The sequence below is a fragment of the Ochotona curzoniae genome, unplaced genomic scaffold, assembly GCF_017591425.1.
Source record: "Ochotona curzoniae isolate NIBS_2020 unplaced genomic scaffold, NIBS_Ocur_1.0 contig_4612, whole genome shotgun sequence".
Taxonomy (NCBI): Eukaryota; Metazoa; Chordata; class Mammalia; order Lagomorpha; family Ochotonidae; genus Ochotona; species Ochotona curzoniae.
In genome coordinates, this window is record NW_024466343.1 from 4,894,772 (window position 1) to 4,916,433 (window position 21,662).

Sequence of the window (21,662 nt, forward strand, 5' to 3'; positions counted from 1 at the left end):
CTCCATTTTAAAAGTAACATTTAAACTGAATTCCAAACATGAAGCACAGATTTTAGGGCAAAATCTGAGACTTCTGATTTCATGCAAAAGGTCAAAACCTCTAATGAATAAAAGCCAATTAGATTATGAAATTTAATATTTTATTTATAAATTTGTTAAATTTATTATTTTATAATCCAATTTTACCTGAACATATAAAGTGACCAGATTAAATACTGCATTTTCCAAAATGGGGGTTTTCAAGAAAGCAGCAAACAATTCTTTGAAGGATTAACATTTCTTTAAAAAAAAATCACACTTTTGTATGCATGCCAAATTCTCCTACTAATGGTGTCTTTTTAAGAACTACTTAATACTATTCCATTTTGTCTCTATGCATACACACCGAAGATGGACTCCTAATGAAAGAATTGAATACATCCTAATAGTAAGATGAGGGACTCTCTGACAGTGTCTATGCCTGCATTTTGGGAAACACTTCGATAACAGCATGATGGACTTGTGACTGTTCATGAAGGACAGGCATTGTAAAACTAGAGAGCAAATCAATGGGGCGAGTAGGGAGAAGGGCACAGGCAACCCCAGATTCTATGGAAATATATCATAAAACAAAGTAAATTTTTTTTTATAATCTTAGTTTATTAGGGTACAAGGGGTCAAGGGCTACAGGGTGAAAGTGGGGAATATCATTGTTTCCACACTAATATAGTAAAATGTTTTTAAATGTAAAAAAAAAGTGCTAGATTGCACATTTAAGGAATTGGAAAAAATTTATACCCCCAATTTGGAACTATAAGACAGCTTTATGCATATGTTTCTTAATAACCAAACATATTGTAACCTCTTTTTGGAGTAGTGTATTATCAATAAAAAGAGGTTAAAATTTTAATTTATTCTGTTTACATTAAACAACTGTATTTTGGGGGAGCCTATCCTGACTTCTCCCATGTTTGGCTTAGGAATTTCTCCAGTGTACTGTTTGGCACCCAGAAATTTATTTAATTGCCTGATGCCTGATAATATCTCCATATTTCCCTTAAATTAGGAGATCATATGTCTTCAAAAATGATGCTATGCGGTTTTAGATAATCAAATGCATAAAATAATATAGTCATTATTGTCCAAACTTTCAGAAAACTATCAATCATGTTAAGTTTCTTTATATGTAGATACTGACCATTCTTTCATGTTTTAGTAAAAAATAAACTATGAAGATAAAACCATATGTGTATTCTCCAATTATCCATTTGTAATATCTGATAGCAGTAATAAATATAATCCAGGCAAGGTGTCAAGCTAAATTACTTACCATCTTATTCATTCTAACTACTTATTAAAAATTAAGTTTATTTGGTACAAAAGATGAAATTCATGTATTTTCCATGAACTTTCTGAAAATCTTTTGTATTTACATATTTAAAATTTTTTTAAATAAACATTTTATTTCATTTTAGAGCATGTTGAGATTTCATATTAATGTTGTAGAAGAGCACTAATAAAAATGCAGTGTATAAATAAATTTGTAATTCTACAGTAACAAGAGAAAATTCTCATGATGTCATAATAAGTGATAGACAAGACCTAACTCTGTAAGTAGTGTGATACAGTGTTTATAATTGATAATAAAAATAGATTTAATATTATTTTGAATTTGTTATAGTACAATTTGGCTCAATTTTTTTCACAAAAATCTGTAAGACTGACATCATGCATTGAACAAATTTAAAAAATCACAACTTAAAGGCTGATAACAAATATACTGAATGTAAGCACTAGTTTATTTTTCTGCACTACTCTATATTTCATCTATTTTTATGAACATACATTTTAAGCAAAACAATAGTAGGAAAAATACACATAAATAAGAATTATTTGAATATGATCATGCTACAGGTTTTCAAATTTTTGTTATCCTTTTTATTTTCTAATATGAAGTATTGTGGCTTTCTACTGAGGCATAACAAATAGCTTCAAATTTATTTCTCTTTAATTCTGCAAGTGTTGTATTAGTTTAATCCTCATTTTTAACATCTGGATAGGACAGAGTGGAGATAGCCTGCTCCTGCTATACAATGTTTACAATCTCCCACAAGACATCAAATATTAAGGAGTTTGAGTTATCTGGAGTTTGTACATTCTGTTGCCTTTCTAGGATGAGTGTAAGACTAAACCTTGTCAGGTTAGCTGATTGGAGAGCTTTCCTGTATTAAGTATTCTTTCCATGTGGTTTACACTTTGCTAGATCATAGCTGCCTCAGATTAATCACAGTGTTTACAATGGTAGCTCAGGGCTCTAAGAGCAGCTTTAAACAAATAACAGTTAAAAAAAAATTGATGTGGCCTTCTCTGAACCATGTGAAGGAAAACCCACAAGAATCAAGAAAAAAAGACATAAGTCACATATCCAAATAGAAGATTAAAATGTTGCTTGCTACCCAGGATATGTCTTTTTATAGTCATTAAGTGTTTGGACATCAAACAGACTCAGTTTATTTTTAATTCTCAAATTGAATTGACCAAAAATTGTTTTTATTTGAAAATTTATATAACATGGCAATAGTGGATTTATGTTCCCTGACATACTTGCAAAATAATATGATTTTATCAATGATAACACAAATCAGGATATCAGATGCTATTTTAAGAAACTTATGGTAGTCTCAAGTTGGAGTTACTGTTACAAATGTTTTAGGAGATCTAATCTACCTGACAGCAAAAAGTGATGCATACAGTTAAGCTGGCACCAGTGCTGATGGCATCCCAAATAAACCCCACTTCTTATTCTGGCTGCTGCACTTCCAAAGCAGATCATTTCTGGTGTGCCAGGGTTGTAGAAAATGGTCCAAATGCTTGCACCTCTGCCCATATGTTGGAGTTTCAAGATCCTAGCTGTGGCCTGAGTCAGACATGGTTGTTGTAGTCATGTGAGGAGTGAAACAGTGGATGGAATAATCTTGCTCTCTCTTATTGTCTCCATTTTTTTCCCTGTATCTCTGTAATTCTGCCTTTCAAATGAATGAGTTATTTTGAAAATGAATAGATTCCTTTTGAACTTATTTGTCTCTCACATGAGAATGCTCCCATGTATCTCACTAAACAACAACAACAACAACAAAATTGTGTGTTTGGTTGAAACAAGTTCACAGAAGGAAAGCTGTCAGTTTCCCAGAACATAATTCTGTTTTCTTAAGAAACTGTTTCCAAAAATATCATTAAATAGTCTCTTGTCATAAAGTAAAAGCCATTCATGGAAGCAGATTAATAACACTCAAAAATTATCTAGTATTTATATCTTATACAAAATGCATTTTCAGAAAATATGTATTAAATTGCTAACTTTAAAAATTATTTCATTAGAATCACAAACTCCTATAGACCATGGGAGAAATATTTGGAGTTTGAAAATTAAGCGCAACACAAATATATCATCTAAAGTTTTTGCCTAGCTCTTGAACTAAGGAAGAATCGACTAAATTTCTGTGGAAAGTAAGAGTTTGGACTTTATATGCCTTCGAACTGGCTTTGTACATTGTCCATTTTAACATGTACCAATTATTCAACAAGTGCTTCACATTTATTGAGTGTATTACAAGCTGTAAAATAGGCTTAGCCATATTTTTGTCATGGCAACTTGCTCATTATAAACAAACTTTAAGTAATAATGCTTGGGTATGTTCTTTTAAGCATAGTTTGGTAAGATTCGAGTTCTGTTTTGATAGTATCCAGTATAGTATTAAAATCAATCAGAGGGCAAACCTTAGAGACCCAACCAAGGTATGAAAGAACAATTAATATGTAGCTAGAATGACATGCTTAAATGAATGTGTTATGAAATATTTTCTGTTGAAGTCTTCAAATGTTTACTAAGTGAGGCGGAAATAAAAAGATACGAAACATAAGATTAATATATTTTGTCTGTATCTACTGAAGAAAGGGATATTTCATATACACCTTGATTTACATACACTTTATTTTAATTTGGCTTAGTTCAATATTTGTTGGTAGATATTTACTAATAAATATGTGCTAAAGGAAGCAGTATCCATCTTCTTTTGATTTATTTAAGTACTTCACACATTAAATTAAATCATTTGTCAGCTTTATATGCTGTGAATATTACTCCAATTTGTCACTTATTCTGTGATATTATGATTTTAACAATTTAAATTGCTGGAACTTATATTTTCCCTGTACTTTTAAAAATGATGTTATGCTTAAAAAGACTTTTCATCCTTCTCTACATTTGAATTTCTGCCCATCTACCACAAAGAAAGATTTAATGTAATTTTTCATGTTTATCTGAGAATACATATGTCTTTGTACCTGTCTACTAAGAATGAAAGGTCATAGGGTTTTCATGGTGGTGCAGCATGCTAACCTTCCATCTATGGTGCCAATATTACATATGGGTAGTGGTTCCTGTCCCAGCCACTTCACTCTTGATCCACAGTAGCAGAGAATGGGCCAATAGTCACGTGCAATCACATGGGAAGTTCCTGGCTCTGAGCTTCTGAACTGCTCAGCTCTAGCCATAGCAACCACTGGGGAGTGAACCAGTGGATGGAAGAACTCTGTCTTTCCCTCTCTCTAGGTAGTTCTGGCTTTCACATGAAATTAATAAAACTTTTTTTCTTTTTAATGAAAGTTATTGGTGAAGATAATGTTGAATTCCTGTGAGTTATTTCTTAATTATCAAGCTCTTGGGACAGTTTACCATTCTTATCCTTTGATTGTTTCAATAGTTATCCAGTGAAGCAAAGGAAGTAACATTATTGAGAAGATGAAAATAGGAAGGAAAAGGAGGGACTAGATGGTTGAAATCAAATTGCCATGCTATTTGGGAGTTTCTTTCAAGGGTTATGCTGAGCCCACACTCCTGTGTCCCATAATTTCTGTTCAGTATTCCTATGCTAGATGCCTTTAAACTTTTGTATGAATTATCACAGCAGTTACAGTATAGATACAGTTACTATTTCCATTATATATAACCAAGAACATTAGCAAAAAATAGTTCTAAAGGTTGCCTCAGTTCACAGAGTCATATAAGCTGGCGCCCCACAGCATGGCTTCAGACTTCCAACCTGAGCTTCATTTGCACATTCTGGTTTATAACCATTCACTGAGCACTTGTTTCTAGTCTCCCAATATTTCTACTACCTGTTTGTTGTCATTTGAAACATTTATTGTTTTGTTTGAAAATCAGAATGGGGGGAGAAAGAGAAGGAGAAGGGGGAGAAAAAAGATAGAAATGAGAAAGGAGGGGGAGAGAAAGAGAAAGAAAGAAAGAAAGAAAGAAAGAGAAAGAAACAGAGAAAGAAAACAAGAGAGAAGAAAAGAAAGAAAAAATGATAGATAGATGCATTTTCTACTTGCTGATTTATTCCTAGACAAAGGCAGGAGCCCGAACCCCATCCCAATTGTTCCAGTTCCAGAGGCTTAGGAAATGGTGCTGTCTTCTGTCTTTTCAGGTGCATTAGCAGGAAGTGAATCACCAGGTCAAACAGCAGCATCAGCAGCTCACCTGCTCTGAGGATCTTCCATTGTCCTTTTCTTTCTTTTTAAAGATTCTTGTATTTGTTTTTATTGCAGTCAGATATACAATGAGGAGGATAGAAAGAGAGGAAGATTTTCTGTTAGATGATTCACTCCCCAAGCGGCCACAATGACCGGTGATGCGCCAATCCGAAGCCAGGAGCTTCCTCTGGGTCTCCCATGAAGGTGCAGGGTCCCAAGGCTTTGGGCTGTCCTTGACTGATTTCCCAGGCCACAAGCAGGGAGCTGGATGGGAAGTGGAGCCATAGGGATTAGAACTGGTGCCCATATGGCATCCCAGGCATGTTTAAGGTGAGGACATTAACCACTACGCTATCGTGCTGGGCCCCTCTATTGTCCTTTAATGCTAATCTTTGAAATTGTGGATTGTGTTCTTTCTGTTTGGCATTCTTCTGTTTATCATTTACTTCAAAATTTATAGTCAGGTGTTCTCTGATTAGCACCTTTAAAGTAGTCACTTATGTTTTTCTGTTTTATAGTCATTGTTGCTTCATGCTGCAATACATTTTCTAATATGTTTGTTTGTCTTTCAAGTCACAAATATTCAGTAAAGTATTGTTTCATGAGACTAGCAATTTGATTTTCTTTTTTTAGGCAACAGCCCTAGTTTAGGTTCACAAGATTATTGAAGTTCACATTGACATCTCATACAGAATCAAAGCCATCGAAAGCCAGCTCAAGAACAGAATAGGGTTGGAAGTGCAATAGAAACGGAGAATCAGCTCTACATTTCTGGAGTTGCAGTTTGATTCTGGCCAACTCCTTCCCCCTTTCTGCTCCTCAGTTTCCTGTTGCCATCCTTTATGGCCTGATACCTAGTAGCGGTTTATTTTAAAAACACAGTAATAATAATGCTGATTCTCAATCAACTCAACTTGAACTAAGAATTTCTTTGTAGAAAAAGTGAAACAGAAATCAGGATAAAAAGATTAATATTTTCCCACTGACGTTCCTGATTTCCAGGTTCAGATGCTGGAGACATCAGAATACATTGACAGTTTAGAAGCTTGAGAGGGTAGAGAGAGAACCCCTCTCTGTGTCCAGACTACATATGTGCTTGGAAAGGGGAGTGGTTACATGAAATCACCCCCAGGTCCATAGGGGTGGGGAAGAAGTCAGAGGACAGGCTGGAGGGGGGCAGGCCATTTGATTACAGATGGGATTTACATAAAGTGGGAGATGTATGGCCTGCAATACATCAGCCTGAGTCAGTTACATAGATGCATATGTCATTCCCTCCTCAGACATTTTCAACTCTGAATCCTAAGGATTGTAAAATGGTGTAGAACCATCACATCACTTTTAATTACTTCTTGCTGATTAGGGGCATAGGGCTTACCTGTCCTTATTTAAAAGTCTCTGTTCTCATCCAGTGGATCCCTCTCATGCTGCCCTACTTCCAACCCAGCCTACTATTAATTCATTTTGGAAAGCAGCAGAAGATAGCCCAAGTGTTCGATGCACTGCAACCCAGGCAAAAGAACCTGTTGGAGTTCTTTTTTTTTTTTTTAGTTGAAATTTATTTTTTTATATTAATTACATTGCATTATGTGACACAGTTTTATAGGTATTGGGATTTCCCCCACCCTTCCTAAAACCCTCCCCTCATGGTGGACTCTCCACCTTGCTTCATTACCACAGTTAAAGTTCAGTTGAGGTTCTTTCATTGCAAGCATATACCAAGCATAGTGTCCAGTATCTTATTGTCCATGTAAGTTCAATGGCTTCTTGGGGAGACCATCTCTGGTCCGAAGGTAGAGCCAGCAGAGTATCATCCCAATCATTTAAAAGCCCCAACACAACATCAGCAACAATTTACAATGTCATGGAATTAGTGGACGTAGTACTGAGTAACCAACATGCTAAAAAAAAAAAAAAAAAGCAAGTTCTTAACTACATCCTGCAACCACCCCTCTCATTGACATTTTAATTTTAGTATATACACAACCAGGTTCTATACACCTTAAAATGGCTATAGATTACTATTCAGCTGTCTTGTGTCTATTTTCATTGTAGTATTTAGCTTTTTATAGTGTTGCAGACTGCTTATGATCTAAATCAAAGAACTGTAAAACCTAATATACTTCTAATATCCTATGTTATTCCATAATGGAGCAGGAGAGCAGAGAAACCTTCCATCTCCCTAGAATGTGTGAGGTAGATGTGAAATACAACTGACCAGGATCATAACTGGTAACTCATAGACAACAGACTTTAATCAGAATTAGACAATAGTTAAACTATAAAGACATATAGGGGGAATCAAGAGTGATGCTGACAACCTCTTAACAGGAGGTCATATGCAAAGAGCAAGGGGGACCCCAGAGCAGAGCAGGGGGATAGGAGGAGGCTTGTATCCCAACCCGGATCCTCACCAAAGACTATCAGTATGAGCACCAAGGACTATATCCCAACTACCAAGGAGACCATGAGGAATTGCAGTGCCTTCGGAGGCCAAGAACTCTGAGGTCAACCACTCCTACTTGAATCTACCACATGGGATAGAAGAAGTCCAATTCCTCCCTCACAGGATCCAAGAGCATCAGAAAACAGCCAGGAGCCCTGAGCAGTCCGCAGAAACAGAAGAATAGTAAACTTCCTTCGGGACTGGGGAGGGGAGCTCTCTCTAGTCCTCGCTTCGTTCCAACTTTGGGTCCACACCCTCTCTGGCAATGACCATCAGGATCACTCCAGAAACACCTCAAAACAAACAAATAACCAACCAAGCAAACAAACAAAAAATCTAGAATAGACAGAGAACAACAAGGAAAGCCAAAAATCAGACAGGAAATGGTCAGCGTGGACTCACTTATATCTTACTAGATGGGACACAAAGATTAGTTATTCCTCACTAGGGCATTGAAGATTTCTCTGCACACCCCTCCTTAAAACTGTTCTGCACCTAAAGTGTTGACATATGTCTTGTTAGAGTTATAAGCCAGTCTAGACTTCCTGTTGGAGTTCTAAGCACCCGACTTCTATCTGGCTCATTCCTACCTACCCAATTTAGCCACTTTGTGGAGTGAACCAGTGGATGGGAAAGTTCCTTCTCTCTTTTTCCTTTTGTAACTATTTAAATAAATAAATACTTAGAGAGAGCGAGAGAGAGAGGGAGAGATTTTAGTCAGCCCCTGAACAAATAATTTCTTAAAAGAGGAAAAAGAAGGAAAGAAGAAGGAAAAGGAAAGGAGAATGGAGAAAAAAAGGAAAAGAAAGTAAAACAAAGGAAAAAAAGGAAGGGAAGGGAAGGGGGGGAGGAAAAAGGAAACAAGTTTTGCTTTTTAATGAAATAATTAAGTGTTTTTTGAAATTATATTCATTTAACTCATGAATTTAATGCTAGATTCATTAAAGATTTTACTTTCTTGCCAGTTGATGTATTGATACATCAAGTGTCAAAAAATTGTGGTTTGAAATTTCCCTTTAAAGGACAGTATTATACACTGAGAACTTTGTATCCCCTTCCCATATGGGACATTTTGAATATGCGATCTTCCACTTCATTCTTTTGAATGTTCTGATTATAAAATGATTAGGTAGTAATTTTATAAATTTATAAGAAGTAATATTTGTTTTCATTTTGATCAGTAACCGTTTATTACAAAACCTGTTCCTGGACTAATACAGTTATCTACCTAATGAAATTCAATGCACGTTAGCTTGTTAGCTTCTGTTAATACACTTTCATACTTCACACCACTTCTAAATGAGTACAGCACAAAAAATAGCATGAGGAAAGGAAGTTATTTTGTTGCATAAAATTTTCAAACTTGAAGGTTCAAATAATTGTTCTAAGATTTTCACTATACAAATGATCCAAAAATATACTACCAATTAACTATGCCTGGAATCCATGATAGTACATATTATAAAAGAGCAACCAGTCCACTGAGCTATAATTTGTTCCATATTCTATTTAAAAGAAACATTTTAATTTTCTTTGCATAGTTGAGAGGGATGCATGCCCATGGGGGCCTTTGGTTAGGATGGGAAGGGTCAGGCATGGAGCAAGTGGGATGGGACACATGCTTCTCTCTTTTGTTCCCCTCTTCTATATGCACAGGGGAGGGTGGGAAGAGGGACCCTCCTTGCTTTGATGAAACAACATCAGCACCTAGGGATGAGGAAATGGTCCTTTGACAATTCCTTAAAGAATTTGGTGTGGGGAAGAGTGTTCTGAAGGCGCTATGTGGGTTATTTTGATAGTTCTGAGAAGTTGTTGGTTTTGCTGCTCTGGGGTTTAGAAAATCTTTCTAAGGTCTATTGGCAAAGCCCATATAATTGCATCCACAGATTCATGAATGTATTTTAAAGCTTGGCCAGGAAAATGGTCTAACCATTTTGCTTCCCATCCTCTGAGGAGGCAGTGGATGTCCCCTGCTGGCTAGATGATCTGGCCATTATGTTCTCTGTGTGCTTCTGGCAGGCTGCCCACTGCACAAGCATCAGCAGATTTATGCACTCCAGGGTTGGACTACACATCCTGTGACTTCGCCAGTGGCCAAAGTATGAGTCCTGTGATCCAATAGGGAGTCCCCAAGAAACTTCATCTGCAGTGACTTCAGAATTGACATTCATGTGCATCATCCAGTGCAGGGTCAAATGTGGCCTGTCACCTGTCATATTGTTTGTAGATGTTGCATTTGCATCTCCAAAAACTAAAATAAAACAACAAACTAGTCTTATAAACTCCTGACCTCTTGGGATTTTACTTTCATTTCTGGAGAAAGTCTATTTATTGGAAAGCTCTGTAGAAGATTGACCTGAGTTTGCAAGAGCTTCACCATAGGTAAATGTCCTTTCTGCCTTTCACAATTGAGTGCTGGAAGATTGATTGAAATTGCAGAATTCTATCATTTGGTCTGACGTTTCAACAGTCTGAGTCTCTCTCTTATATCTAATGTACTTTTCTGCCAGAAATCACACTTAGGTTTTCTTTGAGCGCATGAACTGGCTGACAGTCAGGAATCAATACATCCTGTTGCACAGCTTTTGAACCTGCTATTAGTAGAAAAGTAACACTAAAGATGTGTTTCCTTACAGGATAGTGCAGAATTGATCACTTCTCTGCTTCACAGTGGAGCTGATATACAGCAAGTGGGGTATGGTGGCCTCACGGCCCTTCACATTGCTACCTTAACTGGTCACCTGGAGGTAAGTCACACCTTTAACATCGGTGAAAAGAAGTAACCTACCAATGGATTGTTTTTCTCAACTATTTTCAAATTCTAGCTTTTGAGATTCTAAGAGTGAGTTTATTTTTCAACCATTAAATGTGTCCTTTTCTTTTGCAGTAAAGCTTAGCCATATGTATACGCTTTTGAAGCTAATTCAGTTCATTTATTTAAGAGTATAATCAAACATAACTAATACATATGTGACTGAGCATAGATATTAGTTGAATGAAAGAATCTCAGTGTTTTATTATGCGAGGTCATTGTAAAATATTTAAACCACTTGTTGGTATTATGTGTTGTGAATATTTCTTCAATTTTTCACTTAGCTTATAATATCTTGATGCTAACACTTTAATTTTCTCAAGCCTAGAGCATTTCCCTGTGTTTTAAAAAATAATGTTATGCTTAAAAAGAACTTTCCTATGTTTGCATTTAAGTTTCTGCACAATTATTAGGACAAATGTTTTAATATACTATATTTCAATTACATTCATGTATATAATACAACATAATTCAATTATCTCAGTGATTATTCATATATATGCCCTTGTCCATTTGCAATGAAAGGTTATTGTCCAAATTAGAGGTGAATCCTGTGACTATATTCTCTAGCGGAGTGGTTCTCAGCCCCTAGCAGCCTACACTTGGTTAGGTTTAAGGACATTTCCTAATTTTACTGTATTGTACATTTTTCCTTGTTTATTCTTTCATTATTCCCTTAGCTATCTAGTGAAACAGAGAGAATGCCTCTCCTCCTCTGCCATCTCATCTATCAAATATATATATATATATTATCTATCAAATATATATATATTGTTTAAGATATAGGTTTTAGGATAAATATCTAGTATTCACAATGTTAACTATTGTCCTTGAGGAAGTTATTTAATCTCATGGCATCTCTATTTTACTTGATCTGTAAAGCAGTAGTAATGGCAGTCCTATTGCAATAGTTAAGACATGATGGTGTTTAGTAGTGAGCACTATACAAATAAGAGAGAGAAAGACAAACAGAATCTAGAATAATGAGAAAGGATAAATCTGCACCATTTTAAATAAACTACCTACATGATAGTAAAGCAAAACGTCAGCCAGCTAAGGGGCTACAGCGAGCACTTCAGAGGCCTTGCCTAGAACAGTTAATTCACCAGCTCACACTCAGAGAAGCTATGGAATCCAAGTGAGATTCCACAGTATCTGATTGTAAAGTAAGATGGAGACTCACATTCAAAAACAGCAGGCAATAGGTGCTTTCATCACCCTCCCTCAGCTTATATAGCTCAGTGAGGAAAGGAACACATCCCACTTGACTCAAGGGGAAAAAGTTTACATCAGCACTTAGACTTCAATCTCGGTATGAGGCACATTAAAATAAAAGTCTAAGTCGTACAGAGCCACACAGCCTTTGTTCCAAGGTTCCAGCTGCAGACTGGGGTTTGGATTCTCTGTAACTAGGCAACCAGAAAACATACTCCACCACCATTCCCTGTAGCAGCTTCCGAATATCAGAAAAAACACGATATTTGTATTTTTGACACTGCTTTATTTTGTTGAACATAATGCTTTCCAATTGCATCCATTTTATTTTAAAAGACAGTATTATTTAAATTTTATTTTTTATGGCTGAGCAGTATCTTACAATGTATATAGTGAATTTTTAAAATTCAGTCATCCATTTATGGACATCTGGCTTAATTCCATTACTTAGCTACTGTATATTGAGCTGCAGCAAAAATGGGTGTATAAATAACTTAGTGTTATCATGATTTCATTCTGTTTGGATAAGTTCTCAGGAATGACTTATAAGATAGATCTATTTTTAGATCTGTGAGGAATCTTCCTACTGTCCTCTATAGTGGTTGCACTAGTTTATATTCCCACCAACAGTGTATTAAAATACTCTTTCTCCCACATTCTCATCAGCATTTTTAAAAATTTTTGAATAAGACCCATTCTCTCTGAGATGAGGTAAAACCTCATCATGGTTTTTATTGACATTATCCTGATGGCTAGTGATCCTGAGAATTTTATCATGTGGTGGTCGTTTGTATCTCATCCTTTGCATCGGTTGCAAAGTACCTGTTGGTGGTTTTTGCCCAGTCCTTAACTGAATTATTTTGCCATTAATGAGTTTTTATTTTGTCTCAATGTGTTTCATTTTTGTGTTTATATGTGTTTAATTTTTAACTACCTTTAACAGATTCAATGTAATTTGTAGGTACAATTCTAATCCTTAAGTTGTCAGCAAGGAGTGGCAGGACTGCATTTGGGCTTCGGTTAAGTCTAACACTGGGCACATCCTAATAGTCCCCATGCCTAGACAAGTGCCTGAAGGTATAATCTCTTAACTTTCCAGTTTTCACTTCAGCATTATTTACTGTCATATGGGTGTAGTGTGCATCCTAAAACTGCACAGCACATCCCTTGATGATTGTGTGATCTAGTGTCTGGGTAATTAAGAGCTGCTCTCCCTGATGATCTTGGGCAAACATCTAGAAAACATAGGGATGTTTTGATACTCAGTGCCAGTCTGGTAAAACCCTAAATTGGGAAAATGTGAATAGTCACTGTTCCTAGTTTTCTGGTCTTCACAATAAAAATATGAATTATTTGCGCACAATCTTTACAATGTTATGTCCTACTAAATTGTTAGTATAGTTATTTTAAAAAGTGAGTTTTCTCCCTTTTAATATTTCCTTATTTATCATCTCTTTCAGATGAAAAAAAAATCCCTTTAGCACTTATTATAGGACAAGTCTGCTGATAATAAATTCTCTCAACTTTTATTTTTCTGAGGATGTCTCTAACTTACCCTGTCATCTGTAGATTAGCTTGTCAGGAGACAGTAATCTTGGCATGTCTTTGTTTTCCTTCAGTACTAGAAGCCTTATCCCAGTCTTTTTGGCCTGTCAAGCTTGTGTTGAAAAATCTGCAGTCATGCAAATTGGAATATCATCAACTGTTACCTGCTTTTCTTTTTCTTTCTGTTGTAACATTGACTGTCTTTCATTTATGAATGATGTTGAAGATTTAGATTAATATGTGTTTTTCAGTATACTTGATTAAGTTGAATCATACTGGGTCCCCTGCTCTAACTGGACCTACACAATTTAGACGCTCAATCTGTGATCATATGCTAGGTGGTAGAATCCTTTGGTTTTATCATGTGTCTCATCTTAACAAAGTAGACCCAGCTTTAAGCTCCAAAGTATTGGTCCTGAGTTCCATTTACTGGCATTAAAGCAATTAGGAGAGAAGTAGTGGGGACTGCCTAGATACAGAAACTTAAATATTCATTACATGAGTAAGGTCACGGGGGCTTGGTTCCAGGGGGATCATATTGGCTATTTTTGTTTCTTTGTTTTGTTTTATTTGCTTTGGGTTTTTTTTTTTTTTTTGCAAGAGAAGAGCAGAGCATTTTGGGATTAAGGAATACCACATGCAAGGACCTTGAAGTATAAAAAGCTGGATATGTCTGAGGGACATTACTGAGGTGAAATTGTTACAGTGGAGTTATCATAAAAAAAAATGACAGAGATCCATCAGGTAAATGGCAATAAGTTATATCACATAGCTTTTTAAAGGCCTTTTCTGGCTTTGCAAATCATTGTGATGAAGATTATAGTTTACTAATATTCTCAATCTTAAAATAATTTTAAGCCTCCCATCTTCTTTGCAGTGCTTCATGAGTTTTCTTACTTTTCTCATTAGTTGATACACAATATTTAATGACATTTATAGATTATCTTTGACAAAAAAGATAAAGATATAAAGAGATCAAAGGTTTATTTATCTACTCTGATTTAGGTTAGGAGGCAATTGAGAGAGAGAAAGAGGCTTTTAGTTTAGCCAAAGTGTTTTATTAGGGGAGATAAATAAACATTTATATTCTTCTTATATAATGGACTATGTACATTAATGATTAGATACTAAAGAATATTATGTCTTAAAAACTATCTGAAAGCATCCTATTTAAAATGTGAACCTTTTGGGTAATTTATTTCAAAACTACTAATTGCAATAAAGATTTTATCATATTTCATTTTATTCCAAAAATACTGCTTTATTTTATTGCTTGGTTTCTAATACAATATAAGAAAATATAAATTTTCATCTCAACATTTGTATCTGAGAATGAATGTTCAGGAAGGATATATAAGCAATTCAATGGTAAAGTAAATATAGCTCCATGTAAGGACTAGGAAAGAGTCAAACCTGAGACTGAGCTGGACAATTAGGAATGATGAGACACATAATTAGATAGCATAAAATGTCAACAAACAATTTGCAATGTTAGTGTTACGGGAATGCGAAACAAGGGATGCAAACAACCTTGTTTCTTACAGGAAAGAATTTTCATGAGTACAATTTTGATGAGCAAAGTCAGAAACCTCTCACTGCAATAGTCCATAATTTGATTTTCAGGAGACAAAGACCAGAGCAAATGGTAGCAGGGTGTCTTAAGCATAATCCATGTAAGCAGAATGACAGCCAACAACCAGAGTATGGGGATAAAACCCTTCAGAAGGCCACAGAATTTTAACTCTGTCTAGTTTTCTCTTGATAAAACAAAAATTGTCTAAAGAGAGTCCTTTGCAACCTCTTCTTACCATTTTGAAGCTAAAACTAGAAACTAAGAGTGGGGTGGCACTTTGGTCTTGTTAGCAGCACAGTCTCAGCACAAGTTTCGCTTTACACACTACTAAGGAAACCTCCTCTTTTCTCATTCCAACAGGCATGTGACCCTGAATAGCTATTAACTCATTTATTTGCCACATTAGAAGTTCATTAGAATTAGAGAATCACATAAATAAAATGATAGGGAAATAGACGGTTTCAAGTTGAACTGGACGCCAAAGATTAATACACATTAGAGAGTAAAAAGAACAGGGATCATTTTCATAAAGGGAAAGGTTAGACCAAGCTGGGCACATACAGAGAGAATAAATAACATAATATCATTTGAAGAGATCAAGACTCTCCGTAGGATAACCCTGCTGTTTATAATTTGACTCAGCTTAGATGAATTTTGTAGAAAATATTTAATGCAATGAAATAAGCAATTATTTTAGTTGTCTGTGGATGACACATAGATATGTTGTCATTTACAATAACAGAATACAAATGTTTTCAATTTTTAAAGGAGATTTCTTTTCCTTCAGAGGAGACAAGGAGCCATTGAAAATTTTTAAGCAAAAGAAAAATTAAAAATTTGATCAGTAATGTGATAATGATGAGTTCTTTGACCACAGTTTTTGTTGTGAATTCTAGTATACTAATAAAATGATGGCATTGCTTCCAGACTTTTTGATATTTTAAAAGACATCTAAGTTTTCAATTAAAACATAGAAATGTACCACTTGCATTTAGTGCCTTCATTGATTTGGATTTAATATATGGTTTTAGAAATTATATAGAGAGATGAATCAAAATCATAACAGTAGCTGAAAGTACTGGCCAGTACATTGAGTGTATTGGATGGTCCAAATACTACCCCAAGAATATCCGCAAAGAATTAAGTAAATACTGAGCAGCTATTGAATGAGACAAACAGAAACTGATCAGAGAGGAATAAGGGTAATGACAATGTGATAGCTTCACAATTAGGAAAGTTATAAAAGTTCCTCTGTATCAAATGATGCAGAAAGATTGAGTACAATGTACATATAGAGTTGAGTAAAATATACATACAGAATTTTCTTACTAAGGCAGAAATGTAGATGCTGCTGCACTTTTATATTTTTACTGTCTTAATGAGCAAAGACAGTTGGTAGTGTATCAGTGGGAGTTCTCTTTCATCAGTAGCCACCATCTTTCATTGTTCACCTCTTTGCTGTGAAACAGTAGCTGATGCTTAATCTGACAGGCCTTTTTGTCTCCGCATAGCAAACGCAAACCTTCCATTAGCTTCTCCAATGTTTTTGTCCTCCCACAATTGTCAATTCTGTTAAACAGTCTTACAATAAAATTTACATTGACTAGGCAGCTGTGTCTTTCAGTATTAGGAAAAAAAGTGTGTGTGTGTGTGGGGGGGGTGGTCCTGCAGTCCTGCAGACTCCTAGACACACTGACTACAATTTTATGCTCAAATTTGCGCTTCATTTTGAAAAGGAAGAAAATACTTATTGTCTCAAGTCTCAATTCTTGTCTCTGCATGGTTTATCCATCTATCACAATATACACATAAGCTGCTCTATGTAAGATGTGTGATTTTGTCCCAGTCAATAAGAACACATTGAATTCTCTTTGCATCCAGAGGATCCAGGAGTCAGGCATGGAAAGCTGCAATTTGCTAGCTAACATTTAATAGTGGATTATCATTCACACACATTTGTCTTTAGTTTCTCCTGTAAGAAAAGCTAGCAAACTCAGTTTTATCAGTAATGGAACTCAGAATCAAGAATATTAAAAGATTTTCCTAGTGAATGTGACTTAAACCTGATCATATAAGTTACAATCATATAAATAGCATATAAATCATGTAATTAAAATAATAATATAAATAAAATAACATCATATAAATATAATAATAATTACTCCCAGTGATTCTCTTTATATTTTTTTGCTGAATCAGATCTTATCCATACAAATCATAAGAAAAAATCATTTGGAAAAGAAATAGATTATGCTAGTATGTGAAACTCAACCATTACTTCATATATAATGAATGCCAAAATAATTGAGCCAATAATAACTCTGCATTCCATGCATTATACTTTATTTATCCATATAGATATTAATGTTTGTAGAAAAGCATACAATAAACACATGAAGTGAAAAACACTTGATTAACTAATTCCTATTAAAAATCTTTATATTTATATGCAAGTCAGAATTCATCACTCTTTGGTGATTCATGAAGTAGTTTCCACAATCAGCACGGGGCAAATTGGTGATCTGTAGCTATAGATAGCTGTAGGAACAGAAAACAGTAAAAACCAGGTGATGCAATCTTTAATGTAAGAAGGTTGTGGAGTGCTTTATTTTTCAGGGAACTATACTTTCATACAGATTTTGTGCAAGTGAGATAATTGGTTTAATATCTGAATGTATTCTATTCTTTCTTATCCCATTTTCAGGTTGCAAACACTTATCCAAACACTGCTTCAAAATGCTTCCCAGTTATTTCAGAATTTATTTTTGTCTTCAAGGAAATGCAATTGTTGCAGTTCCAGCTCATTCTTTACTAAATCATCTAAATGTTTGAGTCGAGAGCTCTGTTTACAAAGAAGGTTCTGACTCTCTCTGATTTCTTTGGTTTATCTTTCTCTCCACAGGCATAAAGGAAAGAGTGTTCAATATTTAAAAGCATGGTTTTCTCTTTCTCATGCATAAGGTACTCATGGGTTTATACTGAAGTGTTATCAGATCTTCCTTCAATCTGATGAATAGAAAATAATAACTTGTGAACTTCATTTGAAATTTGAAAAAAAATAGAAAAATACATTACTTTGAAATGATAACCTTTTAACAGTCATATTCACTGACCTAGCCCTTATTCAAGATGTTTTCATTTTCTCAGATGAGAAAACAGAAGAACAAGAAAATTAACTCGTTCAGGGTGACAGAACTAAGAATTGGTACAGCAGGTGTTCAAGAGCAGAATAGCATCAGAGTACTCACAATGCTGCGATGCTCTCAATCCATCTGACCTGAAATTAACTTTTAGATGTGGTTCATAGAAACTTAGAATATAAGTGCTAGAAAAATGTAGTAGCTATTCAGACTTGCACTGCATCAAAGACTAGGCTCAGTAAAATATTCTGTTACCATGTTGCATGAAATCCATCCTTTTAGGTTGTTACTTAGCGCTAACATTTTTTTATATTACACTTTTATTAGTAGTTTTATTTGGATAAATTTCATCTGTGACATAGTTTATCTTCTGTAATAAAATGCTTTTTTCATACTCCCATAACTGTGTCATTGTCATAATCTAAAAATATGTTTTCCTTTCAAGAGGAAACTCCATATTTTAAAGTTTTTAGTCCCACGCACTCCTCACTGTTTACTTAAACAATCATCACTATAGTCTTCATTTCTGTACATTTTTATTCCAGATATTTTCTGTATACAATATATGTACAATTATCTGAACACATTATGTGTTCTTTTTTTTGTAATCAGCTGTTTATTCTTAGTGTAATGTTTCCAATAGAGGTGATTTAGATTTAAAAATGCTTTGTAATCACATACTTTTATTTAGTGAACAGCAAAACACATACAGTATAATGATAACTCTTCAACTATTCCATTATTTTTACTATAAATTGGTTCAAGTCACCAAATTACATGTGTAGCCTCAAGCATGTACCTACATTTGACTGGAAGCATCTCTGATTTACTCTCTTTGGTGCTGCTAACACAAAATAACTGTCTCAGTACTTACTACATAACCTTAATTGGTTCACAACTTTGGAAGCAGCAAATCTAAACAGAACAGCACTGAGGACTTGCGAGAGCCCTGTGGCTGCGTCCCACGATTGATACGAGGCACATGAAGGGAACGCATCTGTGGGAGTGTGGAATATCAAAATCAGGGAGAAGATGAATTATCGTTTAATAAAAATTTGCTCTCTTGGAAGCTAATCGATCCATAGGAGACATAAATAAGAGATTAGTATTTTCATTCTTAGGTATAGCGCAAGCCACCTAAAAACTTGTACATGCATATTCGTAATAGCATTATTTATTATAGCCAAAAAACATGTTCATCAAAGAATGAAAACATAACTACTTAGTAGAGATTTAAGTTATGGCTTTATAACTCAAGGTGCAAATACTCTTTTGTGACAGTCTTCTCCCCAAATATTCCTGAACATTTTTCCATTTTATGCAAAAATTTTGGTCAATGGAAAGAGATGATGGTTAGGTAATAAAGATGGTGAATTCTGAAGGAAGATTAATGTTTCATCCCCTACAATTTCTACCACTAGTGTGTACTTAGGGAAAAGTTTTTACCCTCTCTAGGCCACAATTTCCTCATTTTAAAAATACTTTATATTATTACTTACCTTATTGTTTCTGTGCGCATGTGACTATGTGTGTTAAATGACTTAACACAGATATTGCCTAGCACATATAAATGCCAAGAGAATTAGCTATCATTAGCATTTCTGTAAACTTTATGATTTTATTATTACTTTCCCAGAGAAAAATGTAGCATCTTTTGTAAGATAGCTCTTAAGTTACAAGTTTAAAGAAAACTAATATCCTCATTATTCTGAGTCTTCTGTGGAAGAACAAGAAATTTCTGTTTGTTCAAGTTTCTTTTCTATTTTAAGTCTTTCAGCAGCATTTTCTTATGGAGTTGTTGAAATTTACTCCTAAATATTTAATCTTTTTCTCAATATGAATTGCTTTGTATTTTCCAATTTGTTGTAGGCTGTATATAGGATAATTAGGGATTTTTGGTTCTTAATTTTACAACTAGTCCATGTACTGATTTGTTGTCTTAGACATTTCTATGTCTTATGAGCATTGCTGGTTTGTAATTTAATTCCCTGTATATGGTGATAATTATACTTATGTTCCAGTCATTAGACATCCTATATTCTCTTTCCAAGTTGGAATGAATTATACTTATGGAACAATTGTTATTTTTCAACTAAATTATCATCCTACTACTGAGTGAAACACAATTGTTCATTGTATTATCTTCTATTTTCTGAACTTATTTGTTAATATTCTTAAGTGAGGTTAGCATATGATTTTGTTATTGCAGTGTTAATTTGCTATAATCATCACGAGCAGATACTATGACATCAATGGCTTAAGAAAGAACACTTTGTTCTCGAATTTTAAAGCCTGGAATGCTGAAATCAAGGTATTGAATGTTTTCTTCTGAAGTCTTTCACTTAGTTTTTCAGATGGTGACTTTCTCATTGTGTGTCACATATACATCTCAGTTCACACATACATATACTGCCTTTGTTTCTGTGCCCATATTGTTTTTATAAGCATTATACTTATTGATTAAGGCCAGCCCTAATGTCTCATTTTAAGTTAGTTAATTGCTTTTTCAGAGGTCCTATTTCAAAATGCAACCTTGTTTGTGGGTTGCCAAGGCTGTCAGATCTTCAATTTATGGATTTGATGGAGAAATAATTCAGGCCATGACAGTTTTTAGTATATTTTGAAATAAACGTTAGTCTGAATTTATGGAAGAATTTTAAGAGGCCAGAGCATTACAGCATATTATAGCATACATTCTTGCAACACTAACATCCAATGGCTGAGAGCCGGTTCTTGTTTCTTTGGCTGAACAGCTTTATCCTAATGTACTGGGAGGGCATCCGAAGACCTGAGTACTTGGGGTTCTGCTACCCATAAAAGACTTTTCAATTCAACCTCACCTAGACCTGGTTATTGCATCCTTTTTGGGGTGGATCAACAGATGCAAGGTCACTTTCTATCCTTTAAATAAAATGTTTAAAAACTTCATTCTCACTCTTTCAGCCTGGAAGGTTATCTATGTCATTATTTTATTATTGGCAGCACTATTGCCTTTTTTCCTGTTATATCCATCCAAATTTTGCAACTATAGGATTAAATCCTAAATAACCATAGGATTTCAAGAGTGTGAATATCTTTGTCTACCATAATTCAGACTCTAAAATTATGACAAGAGCAATATATGCCAGTCAATGCATATAATTATAAATTATTGCTTATTAGTAGCAATGAATGCTACTAATACCTGACAGATTTTTTAATCACCATTCATTTACCTGTACTCTATACATTTCTGTAGTTGGTTTGAGTGTTCATTCGTAGTTCCATGAGACCTGTTTGATATATCTTAATGAGAAACAGTTAAGCATTTAAAATGAAATCTTTATTGTATACATAATATTAAATAGCCAATTCCCAAATCTACAACGCTGCATTTTCTCTGACATTTAAAATTGGTTTCTCAGAAATTGAAACCAG

General features: G+C 34.7%; 1 protein-coding gene across 1 annotated transcript in view; it reads left to right on the top strand.

The window, feature by feature from the left end:
* LOC121161044 (serine/threonine-protein kinase TNNI3K) overlaps window positions 1-21,662 on the top strand; it is a 265,903-nt gene that overhangs the window by 15,753 nt on the left and 228,488 nt on the right. The window contains exon 5 of the mRNA XM_040987283.1: window positions 10,597-10,707. Within this exon, the coding sequence (XP_040843217.1) occupies window positions 10,597-10,707 (111 nt within the window). The remainder of the gene's footprint in view (window positions 1-10,596; window positions 10,708-21,662) is intronic.